The sequence below is a fragment of the Haliotis rufescens genome, unplaced genomic scaffold, assembly GCF_023055435.1.
Source record: "Haliotis rufescens isolate VD_foot unplaced genomic scaffold, xgHalRufe1.0.p SCAF_11, whole genome shotgun sequence".
NCBI classification, from domain to species: Eukaryota; Metazoa; Mollusca; class Gastropoda; order Lepetellida; family Haliotidae; genus Haliotis; species Haliotis rufescens.
The window spans coordinates 32,253,676-32,266,364 of NW_025963791.1; the positions used below are offsets into that span (position 1 = coordinate 32,253,676).

The window sequence follows — 12,689 nt, forward strand, 5'->3', positions numbered from 1 at the left end:
TTATTCAACATCTATGAAAACAAATCAGACTGGATAACATACTGAGTATTTTACTGTAATTGGTAAGACATTTTAATGTCTACGGACAAATACGAACGCAGTATTATCAAAAAGGGCATATACTCGGTGGGTGTCAACTCGCAATGAATCACATAGTTCCGTTAAGCAAGAACACACCTTTTGTTTCAGGCTATTTTCGTTATCATAACCGATCCACTGGTCACCCTTGACCACATATGGCACTTGCTGGTCAGTCTCCTGGTGCACGACTCCTCCACTTTTAATCATGTTACAGATCTGCGCAAAAAAGAGGGACGACATATATATAGAAGGACCACATACATAAAGAAGGACCACATACACAAAGAAAGACCACATACATAAAGAAGGACCACATACATAAAGAAGGACCACATACACAAAGAAGGACCACATACATAAAGAAGGACCACATACACAAAGAAGGACCACATACACAAAGAAGGATCACTTATTTAAAGAAGGATCACATATAAAGAGAAGGACCACATACATAAAGAAGGACAAAATACACAAAGAAGGACCACATATATAAAGAAGGACCACATACACAAAGAAGGACCACATACATAAAGAAGGACCACATACATAAAGAAGGACCACATCTATAAAGAAGGACCACATATATAAAGAAGGACCACATACATAAAGAAAGACCACATACACAAAGAAAGACCACATACATAAAGAAGGACCACATACATAAAGAAGGACCACATACATAAAGAAGGATCACATACACAAAGAAGGACCACATATATAAAGAAGGACCACATATAAAGAGAAGGACCACATACATAAAGAAGGACAAAATACACAAAGAAGGACCACATATATAAAGAAGGACCACATACACAAAGAAGGACCACATCTATAAAGAAGGACCACATATAAAGAAAAGGACCACATACATAAAGAAGGACAAAATACACAAAGAAGGACCACTTAGATAAAGAAGGACCACATACACAAAGAAGGACCACATACATAAAGAAGGACCACATATATAAAGAAGGACCACATATATAAAGAAGGACCACAAACATAAAGGACGACATATATGAAGAAGGACCACATATAAAGAGAAGGACCACATACATAAAGAAGGACAAATTCACAAAGAAGGACTACATATAGAAAGAAGGACAAAATACAAAAAAGAAGGACCACATACATAAAGAAGGACCACATATATAAAGAAGGACCACAAACATAAAGAAGTACCACATACACAAAGGAGGACCACATATATAAAGAAGGACCACATATATAAAGAAGGACCACATACATAAAGAAGGACCATATACACAAAGAAAGAAAGACCACATACATAAAGAAGGACCACATACATAAAGAAGGACCACATATATAAAGAAGGACCACAAACATAAAGGACCACATACACAAAGAAGGACCACATATATAAAGAAGGACCACATACATAAAGAAGGACCATATACACAAAGAAAGACCACATACATAAAGAAGGACCACATACATAAAGAAGGACCACATATATAAAGAAGGACCACATATATAAAGAAGGACCACATACATAAAGAAGGACCACAAACATAAAGAAGTACCACATACATAAAGAAGGACCACATATATAAAGAAGGACCACATATATAAAGAAGGACCACATACATAAAGAAGGACCACACACACAAAGAAGGAACATATATAAAGAAGGACAATATACACAAAGAAGGACCACATATATAAAGAAGGACCACATATAAAGAAAAGGACCACATACATAAAGAAGGACAAAATACACAAAGAAGGACCACATATATAAAGAAGGACCACATACACAAAGAAGGACCACATACATAAAGAAGGACCATATATATAAAGAAGGACCACATACATAAAGAAGGACCATATATATAAAGAAGGACCACATACATAAAGAAGGACCATATATATAAAGAAGGACCACATATATAAAGAAGGACCACATATATAAAGAAGGACCACATACATAAAGAAGGACCACACACACAAAGAAGGAACATATATAAAGAAGGACAATATACACAAAGAAGGACCACATATATAAAGAAGGACCACATATAAAGAAAAGGACCACATACATAAAGAAGGACAAAATACACAAAGAAGGACCACATATATAAAGAAGGACCACAAACACAAAGAAGGACCACATACATAAAGAAGGACCATATATATAAAGAAGGACCACATACATAAAGAAGGACCACATATATAAAGAAGGACCACACACATAAAGAAGGACCACATACATAAAGAAGGACCACAAACATAAAGGACCACATACACAAAGAAGGACCACATACATAAAGAAGGACCACATACATAAGGAAGACAGCATACACAAAGAAGGACCACATACATAAAGAAGGACCACATACACAAAGAAGGACCACATATATAAAGAAGGACCACATATATAAAGAAGGACCACATACATAAAGAAAGACCACATACACAAAGAAAGACCACATACACAAAGAAGGACCACATACATAAAGAAGGACCACATACATAAAGAAGGACCACATACATAAAGAAGGACCACATACATAAAGAAGGATCACATACACAAAGAAGGACCACATACACAAAGAAGGACCAAATACACAAAGAAGGACGACGTACGTCATATGTATACAATACATATATCAATAACGCCATTACACGTTAACCCAGTGATTGAACGTATGAGCAAGTACGTGTAGTTGAGAACAATTCTTCCCTAGTATCCCCATAGGTGTCCAGATGGAAATTCGTCACTATGCTTATTAGAGTCAGGGGCGCACCATCACGAATTCGTCTATGGAGTTTCTTTACACAAAGGCTTAAGATTAAAAGCATGATTATGCAATGCAGTAATATCACGGCAGGGGACACCGGAAATGGACTTCAAACATAACGTTTATGTGGGGAACGAACCGGGCCTAGCGGTTACCAGCGAATACTTCAGCCACTAGGCTACCCAGCGCTCGCTTTAATTAAGGCATGTCTTGTGACATGCTTTATTCCAAATGGGTAGTCGTTCAACGTGTTCTTACCTCGTAGTAAGCAAGGAACCCGCCTTCTCTTGTGAACTGTCCTGCTTGACCTTTGCTTCTGGTGGGGTCGCCAACATGGTCTTGAGAGGCGGACTTCAGAGTAAACGACCTCCCATACGTGCCAAGTCCGATCACAAGCTTGTCCTTGGGTGCTCCCTTCTGAACCCAGTAGTTAGCCGCCCAGTCCTGAAACAATGTGGAAGACTCACATAGTATGTCGGGGATCCTTGTTGATTTTACTTATACTTGTTGGGTAACAAGACAACGTATATAACTGGTAGATGCATCGACAGTGTACAGGTAGAGGTACCCTCTGTGGGGCCGTGTGGTTTGAGGTACCCTCTGTGGAGCGGTGTGGTTTCAGGTACCGCCTCTGGGGCCGTGTGGTTTGAGGTACACTCTGTGGAGCGTTGCGGTTTGAGGTACACTCTGCGGGGCGGTGTGGTTTGAGGTACCCTATGTGGGGCCCTGTGGTTTGAGGTACCCTCTGTGGAGCCGTGTGGTTTCAGGTACCGCCTCTAGGGCCGTGTGGTTTGAGGTACACTCTGTGGGGCGGTGTGGTTTGAGGTACACTCTGTGGAGCGGTGTGGTTTGAGGTACACTCTGTGGGGCCGTGTGGTTCGAGGTACCCTCTGTGGGGCGATGTGGTTTGAGGTACCCTCTGTGGGGCAGTGTGGTTTGAGATACCCTCTGTGGAGCGGTGTGGTTTGAGGTACACTCTGTGGAGCGGTGTGGTTTGAGGTACACTCTGTGGAGCGGTGTGGTTTGAGGTACCCTCTGTGGGGCGATGTGGTTTGAGATACCCTCTTTGGGGCGATGTGGTTTGAGATACCCTCTGTGGGGCCGTGTGGTTTGAGGTACCCTCTGTGGAGCGGTGTGGTTCGAGGTACACTCTGTGGGGCCGTGTGGTTTGAGGTACACTCTGTGGAGCGGTGTGGTTTGAGGTACCCTCTGTGGGGCGGTGTGGTTTGAGGTACACTCTGTGGGGCGGTGTGGTTTGAGGTACACTCTGTGGGGCGGTGTGGTTTGAGGTACCCTCTGTGGGGCGATGTGGTTTGAGATACCCTCTGTGGGGCGGTGTGGTTTGAGGTACACTCTGTGGGGCGGTGTGGTTTGAGGTACACTCTGTGGAGCGGTGTGGTTTGAGGTACACTCTGTGGAGCGGTGTGGTTTGAGGTACCCTCTGTGGGGCGGTGTGGTTTGAGGTACACTCTGTGGAGCGGTGTGGTTTGAGGTACACTCAGTGGAGCGGTGTGGTTTGAGGTACCCTCTGTGGAGCGGTGTGGTTTGAGGTACACTCTGTGGGGCGGTGTGGTTTGAGATACCCTCTGTGGAGCGGTGTGGTTTAAGGTACACTCTGTGGGGCGGTGTGGTTTGAGATACCCTCTGTGGAGCGGTGTGGTTTGAGGTACACTCTGTGGAGCGGTGTGGTTTGAGGTACACTCTGTGGAGCGGTGTGGTTTGAGGTACCCTCTGTGGGGCGATGTGGTTTGAGATACCCTCTGTGGGGCGGTGTGGTTTGAGGTACACTCTGTGGAGCGGTGTGGTTTGAGGTACACTCTGTGGAGCGGTGTGGTTTGAGGTACACTCTGTGGAGCGGTGTGGTTTGAGGTACACTCTGTGGAGCGGTGTGGTTTGAGATACCCTCTGTGGGGCGGTGTGGTTTGAGATACCCTCTGTGGGGCGGTGTGGTTTGAGATACCCTCTTTGGGGCGGTGTGGTTTGAGATACCCTCTGTGGGGCGGTGTGGTTTGAGATACCCTCTGTGGGGCGGTGTGGTTTGAGATACCCTATGTGGGGCGGTGTGGTTTGAGATACCCTCTGTGGGGCGGTGTGGTTTGAGATACCCTCTGTGGGGCGGTGTGGTTTGAGGTACACTCAGTGGAGCGGTGTGGTTTGAGGTACACTCTGTGGAGCGGTGTGGTTTGAGGTACACTCTGTTGGGCGGTGTGGTTTGAGGTACCCTCTACGGGGCCCTGTGGTTTGAGGTACCCTCTACGGGATCGTGTGGTGTGATGTACCCCATGTAGGTCCGTGTGGTTTGATGTAGGCCCCCTTTGGGTCCATGTGGTTTGATGTAGCACGGCCACACAGAGGGTACACATCAGATTGTATTCCCCGAGGGGTATATCTGAAACGTATTCATTGGTTGGTACGTTGCAAAGGTAATGTTAACAGTTCGGCATTTCGAGCAGAGTACATAATAGAATTGTCTCAGAAATCAGAATCTGATATTCACGTGTAAGGTAAAATATAGATATTTATCAAAATGCCATTGACCAATACAATTCAGGTATTTACATGCAATGTAAGGTAACTGTAAATGTAGTGGCAGGATGTCGGCATCGTCATTACAGAATGGCCTTGTTAATTCCTGAAGCAGGGTTCACCGTTTTTGTGTAAATGTGACATGTCCACAGGTATCTGAATCACAGCTGACCTCATTACATTGTGCTGACAATTTTTTCATGGATTCTATTTTTGGAGTTTTATTAATCATTTATGTCAAAATTTAAACATTTCAAATTGAGTAGAAGTAATACCCGGCTGCCATTGTCATAGGTTTCGAGATCCGTGAAGATCCGGGTAGAATAGGTCTTCAGCAACCCATGCTTGTCGTAAGAGGTGGCTAACGGGATCGGGTGGTCAGGCTCGCTGTCTTGATTGATGCATGTCATTGTATCCCAATTGCGTGGGTCAATGTTCATGATTCCAATCACTGAAATGTCTTGTCCAGACTCGATTATGTACAGACCGCCGTCATATAGCTGGAATATTGCTGAGTGCGGCGAGTGCATAGATTTCGGGATATATGTTTGTGGTGGTTGAAAGACTCTGTGGGTTTACGGACAATGTTGGGTGTAGATTAAAAACACAAAATATGTTATCCATTCCAACATATCCGTATCATTACCTTGCACTTCGAATAAAACATAAGGCATTATTAATCCTACAATCTGTCCTTACCACGTTGAGGTGACGGTCATCGCCCGTCTCAATGTGGTCGGGGTACAGGGGGCTGTTCTCGCCAGTGTGGGGCTCCCAGCTGCCGTGCAGGTCATAGGTCATGAGGTTGATGAAGTCCAGGTATCTGAAACACAAAATAATACATTCGTGCAACGACAACCATTGCATCACACCACCTGCCACCATCTCTGTATGAACTGACCACAGGAAGGATTCGTCGCTTGATACCTTTGTCAAGTTCATGGAGAACTAACAACATCCGTGCGAATATCGTTCCTGCACCAGCAGTAGAAATGGATTAGAGTATTGAAGCATATTATGACGTCACTTTAACATAAAGGTTGACATTATAACCATTTGAGCTGGATGCAGGTGAATGATAATTCGTATTTTCTTTTCATAACGTTTTTTTTAAGTACAACGGTGTATATTGTTTGTTTGTTTGTTGTTTAACGCCGTACGCAGCAATATGACGGCGGTCTGTAATATTGAGATCATGAGCATCGGTGCACGCAATTGGGATACGATGACATGCATCAACCAAATCAGCGAGCCTGACCACTCGATCCCGTTAGTCGCCTCTTACGACAAGCATAGTCTCCTTTTACGGTAAACATTGGTTGCTGAAGACCTATTGTACTCCGGATCTTCACGGGTCCGGTGTATATTGAATTATTGACTTGTAACACCTGTAACAATAATGGCACAAATTTTTCGTATTGTTTGCGCATTAATCAAGCAATGTTTGTGAGAGGTACAAACTATCGAATCACTATGCCAGTTACTTATGTATTCATACGACACGAGTTCGTATATTTGAGTACAATACTACATTTACGGAGGTACAAAATACATGACTTCCCGTTACATACGCATGTTTCAACAATCCAGATATTTATATTACGTTTTGAAATACACCCGTAATGGCCACGGTATCCCAAAGAGGTCACGTGTGTTCTTTGTGTGCGTACTTGGATATTGCAGGGATGTCGTAAGCTGTATCTATGTTGGGTTTTCCGGCAGCGACCGCGGCAGTAAGAAGGAGTTGGGGTTTACCACTGGACTGGCCATCTTGTTGGAACACTGCTTTCACTTCCTTGAGTGAAACAAGAAAAGCATTTTACATACAGCGACAATGTTTTAATGAGTCAGTGAGAGAGTAAGTTGAGTTTAAGGCCACTTTCAACTGTATTTCAGTTATATCACAGCGTGTCAGCTTGATCCTCTGAGGAAAGCCTAAAGTGATGCAGGTCTTAGACGTTTACCACTTTAGTTAAACCCACGAGCACGGCATGGTGCTGACAAATCAAGAAACATGCGTGCCTAAGGGACGCATCTCTGCAAAAGTTGATTGCGGCGCCTTAGGCGACCTGGAACACGCGTCTTTAAAGAGTGCAGTGTCAATGTAGGAAGTAAGTCCATAGATTAATGACACTTAAATAAATGCCCCTTGCACGAAAGTTATAAAGTGTCAAATGATATTGACATTTGCCACGACGAGAAGGGAAATCAAGTCTCGTTTGCTGAACGAGCGTTACAAACAATCGGCTCGCTGGGGTCCCTGACTAGTATATGCATTTATTATAATTTAATTATCAATTTCTAATCGAAGCCATTGACGCTTTTTATGTGCCACGTTGTCCCCTCATCCTACCAAGGAGGCACCACATGTTAATGTGCTTCAGCGATACAAGTGACATCACGGCAGGTTCTCCATGAATGAGACCCGTGAAGATCCGGGGTAGAATAGGTCTTCAGCAACCCATGCTTGCCGTAAAAGGTGACTATGCTTGTCGTAAAATGCGACTAACGGGATCGGGTGGTCAGGCTCGCTGACTTGGTTGATGCATGTCATCCCAATTGCGTGGATCGATGCTCATGATGTTAATCACTGGGTTGTCTGGTCCAGACTCGATTATTTACAGACCGCCGTCATATAGCATGAATATTGCTGATTGCGGCGTTAAAAAAACAACCAACCAACCAACATCATGAATGAACGTCTAACATTGCTCGACTGTGGGGACTCCGTCCACAAGACGGGCATGTGCATAAACCAAAAATCGAGCACCAATTGAGTACCTTAAGAAGCTCCACATAGTTTTGTTTGTCGACAGAGGGACTGCCTCTGTTGGCGGGGTATTCCCAGTCGATGTCCAGACCGTCAAAGCCGAGACGTCGCAGGAACTTGACGCTGGTGGTGGCGAACTCGTGTCTGCCGGAGGCTGATCTGACCATCTGTGTGAAGGTGCCAGACCCCATGTTCCACCCTCCCACTGACAGCAGGATCTTCACGTTCGGGTTCTTGGACTTTGCGGAGTCGTGGAACTTCTCATACCTTTGGACCAATTTATATCCACTGTTACAATCTCTTGTAAAAGGCCACAATATGGTTTTACTAATTTATATATGCAATATATTTTAGATATGTAATGAACACAAATGTAAATTTTTAAAAATAGTACACTGTTACAATCTCTTGTAAAAGGCCACAATATGGTTTTACTAATTTCTATACGCAACATATCTTAAATATATATTGAACACAAATGTATTTTTTTTTAAATAGTACACTGTTACGTTCTCTTGTAAAAGCCACAATATGGTTTTACTAATTTCGATATGCAATATATCTGAAATATATATTGAACGAAATCAGACATATTCATTTTTTGTGAAACTGTATGGCTGTGTATGTTGGTATGGAGATATGATCTTACATCCCCTTCATCCAGTCAGTGGACTCGTCGTTCCACTCAAACGCCTTGAGCTGATTCCCCTGCAGTTTAGCGAAAGCGTAGTTGATGTGCGTACACAGGGACGAGTCGATATTTTCGGGGGTGAACTTGCCGGCCCCAGGTCTATACTGAGACCAGTTTGTATGGTAGCAGACCACTCGGTTGCATCCTGCACCTGCACACAGGTTCAGACAGAAAATATGAATCAGATACAAACAATTATCTATGGAACAATGCAGCAATGAACTCACTGTTTTGTAAAAAAAAAACTTTGTCAGAGATCACTTTTAGCCTCAATCCATCGGTCCGCTCGCTGGAGTAATTTTCCAATGGAAAGTTATTAGTCTATGAGATGCTAGACTGGGCTCCTGTCTACGTATACCAGTTAAAAGCGCTAAGCTTGCGTCGCCTACCAACAACGGAACCAGTTTTTCATGAAAGGTCACGTTTGTTTAGAATCTGACTGGTCGTTAAGAAGATGCAGTCAGATGTCCAACACACGAAAAATGAAACAAGGTAACGTTCCCGAGATATGTAGGTCAATTCTAGCTGTTCTATATGCAGGGAAGACCCCAAGCAGCAGAGGTCAACAAACACAGATATGGAAACCGATCCCGCTTGCGTTCGCAATTTATATCCAATGCTGCCTACATTTGTAAAACTACGCCCCTGGAAAGAATCATATCAAATGGTCATCATTGTGTTACGATATGCCTGATATTAAGTAATATGGTCTGGGTTGGAGGGTGAAGTTGGTCAAAAGGGTTGTAAGTTTTTTGTAATCATATTGCGGTCATCAAAATACAAAATACACCAGTGGTTGACTGTGAAACGAGCACTCGACACTACGTTCAGAACTAATCTTTTAGGGTGACGTCACCGCGTTCAGGTTGCGCCAGATTACCTCTAGGGATGGGCTCAATAGTCTTGCTTTGTATCTCCCAGGGCCCAGTTCCTTAGCTTCTTCTAATCGAGGGGTCGAATCCACGTTTGGGTTTCGAATATTCTCTACACTCCTCTTCTGTGTATTACTAATATGACTAACGACTTTGGGTTCCCTCTTTAAGCAGACATCGCCGCGATATAACTGTTGGAAGCGGCGTCAAACTCAAATCACTCCTTCACGTATCTTCCTGTATGGCAGTACAACAATAGGCTGTAATGGATCTTTGCTTGTCAACAAGCTGTGTCAATGTACAGCAGAAACATTGATCAGCACTATGTCTTTTAACGACCTTTTTATACATGTGTTTGATTTTACACACGGGTACAACACTGGAATCAATTCTAGTGTTGAACCGAGTGACAACACTACGCTAAAAGGGTGTAAGACCTCACTCACTCACTCACTCACTCACTGTCAGTGGACTCACCATATGCTGTGCTTGTCACGCAAGCCAAGATGGCGAGCAGTGTTAATTTCATCATCTGAAAACACAACATTCAAACACTTAAGAAGAAAAGGAAAAAAAAAGAAAAAAGAAAAGATATCTCTCACATACTGGAAACCTACCAAGCTATTCTCTGTGAATTTACCTACAGCGACTTCAACAGTGACGATAGACACGTGGAATACGACCACCTTAACTCATTAAAAATATTATATGCTTTTCAAAAATATGTCTGTACAACATAAAAGAATACAATGAATAATTTGCAATAAGCCTGGCATGCCTACCTTGCCGTGAGACGACTCCGTCTGGTATTGTAGCTCTATATATGTGTATCAGTCGGGTCGGGTCAATGATTATCTGATAGAGGATTAGGCCTAGGTCACTAAAACCTTAGCTATGACACACGCTCCATCCCACGTTCGTGGAAACATTCACATGCAAATAGATAAACGGTTTGGATCAAAGGCAAAACCACGACAAAAAAACACGTCATCCCTGAGCGTCGTAAATTAAGCCATGTCGTCTTATTTGATTGATTACATAACTGTATATTTTCAATATCGATGTTTTATCCCCGTGGGTCAGGCAACTGGAGTTGTTGCCTAGGGGTGCTGTAAAGTGTCATGCAATTAAATGTATTCATGGTGGTGGGGGTGGGGAGGGGGGTGCTCAGGAATCAGGAAGAGCCGCACTTTAGGGGAGGGACCTGAAGGAACATCCACCAGGGTGCATTATGTTGCTGTAATGAATTAGTTATAGTGTAATCAGGGATATTAAGCACTCATCCATCACACACATTGTCATATTAAATGTCTTCCAATAATTTAGAGGGTTAATGAAAAAGTAAATCCTCGATTTTTTAGTGATGTGTTCGACACCGGACGAGACCGTTACTCGCTGCATAAGGACTCAGTGTTACAGTCCGGCAATCAGCTGTTCTACTTGCTACTGGGGGCACGGGTGGCCCAGTCGTCTAAGGCGCCGCGATTCGCTGTGCATAGTTCCGACCCTTGGGCACGCCAGAAACCTATGATTGAGGGTTCGAATCCCGGTTCGCCCCGATAATGTTTCTAGGTTTGTCAGCACCATACCCGTGCTCGTGGTTTCAATGAAGTGGTAAACGTCTGAGACCTGCATCACTTCGGGTTTCCTCCCACATTAAGCTGACACGCCGCGATATAACTGGAATACTGTTAAAAGCGGCGTTAAACACAATTCACTCACTCACTCACTTGCTACTTGTTTACCTCTTCATACATATCCATACTATAGCGTTTGTCATATCACTCTGGTGTGTTTATGAGGTCTAAACATGATTTGGATGATGTTTAACAGTTAACCATGTTTTGTTGTCACCTTCCGATGACTGCATGAGAGAAAACTGTTATCGGGAAACCAATCTGCATTCACCAATAACTTAGCTTGGTGTATGTGTACATAGTTATCTTAGTATTGAGACCGCCTCCGTGGTTTAGTGGTAGAGCGTCCGCCCGGAGGGCGGAAGGTCCGGGGTTCGGTCCCCGGCCGCGTCATACCAAAATACGTTAAAATATGGTACTTGTTGTTACCCTGTCTGGCGCTCGGCATTAAGGGGCTAAAAAAAGGACTGGTCGGCTCGGAGTCAGTATACTGTGTCTGAGTGGGATATTCATGTTAAACTGCGGCATGGTATCTCAGTGAGCTAGCACTATCAATCGGCATCAGTCCGGACTAGTACAAGCAGCCACACACACACGTACATGCACGTCGCTATATAAGTGCAATAATCGTGGACGCGACGTTAAACCCCATTTCACCTCACCTCACCTCACCTCCTAGTATTGTATCAAGATGTTCGCCCTGGTTCGATATGTCCGATATAAGTACCTGTGAATCTGACTGCACATCTAATTTCAATATATACTAGTATTATACATCTTTCCCATATTTGACTTCGTCCTAAATAATAATTTAAATTCTAAACATTTACATTAGGGGGATGTTGGGTTAAGGCTGTCAGACCGCGTAGCTAATTTCACGTGTTTAGGTACTAAACGTCTTATAGATAAACAAACAAAAACTGTATTGTGTGCTTTGCTAAACATGTTTACATCCAAAACAGATTTTGTAAGTGCAGGTAGAGACACCCGGTTTGTTCTAACCACTTTGGATCTATTAGTAAATGTCTTATTTTCTTATGCACATATTCTAATATCATTTATTGTTTTTTTCATATTTTAGTGGAGGCCCGGGGGCCCAGTTGTCTAAGGAGCCGCGATTCGTTGTGCATAGTTGCGCCCCTTGAGCACGCCAGAAACATATGATTGTGGGTTCGAATCCCGGTTCGCCCCGATTAGGTTTCTAGGTTTGTCAGCACAATAGCCGTGCTCGTGGGTTTCAAAGAAGTAGTGAACGTCTGAGGCCTGCATCACTTCGGGCTTTTCTCACAAATTAAGCTGACACGCCGCGATATAACTTGAATACTGTTAAAAGCGGCGTTAAACCCAGCT

At 43.5% G+C, this 12,689-nt stretch overlaps 1 protein-coding gene across 1 annotated transcript in view; it reads right to left on the reverse strand.

Moving 5' to 3' along the window:
* LOC124132478 overlaps nt 1–10,570 on the reverse strand; it is a 33,043-nt gene extending 22,473 nt beyond the window's left edge. Inside the window, exons 1-8 of the mRNA XM_046496388.2 lie at nt 10,485–10,570; nt 10,180–10,234; nt 8,789–8,981; nt 8,151–8,406; nt 7,040–7,164; nt 6,069–6,192; nt 3,102–3,287; nt 178–297 (exon numbers count right to left, since the gene is read on the reverse strand). Coding sequence (XP_046352344.2) covers nt 178–297; nt 3,102–3,287; nt 6,069–6,192; nt 7,040–7,164; nt 8,151–8,406; nt 8,789–8,981; nt 10,180–10,234 — 1,059 coding nt within the window. The 5' untranslated portion in view covers nt 10,485–10,570. The remainder of the gene's footprint in view (nt 1–177; nt 298–3,101; nt 3,288–6,068; nt 6,193–7,039; nt 7,165–8,150; nt 8,407–8,788; nt 8,982–10,179; nt 10,235–10,484) is intronic.
* Nucleotides 10,571–12,689: the final 2,119 nt, after the last annotated feature.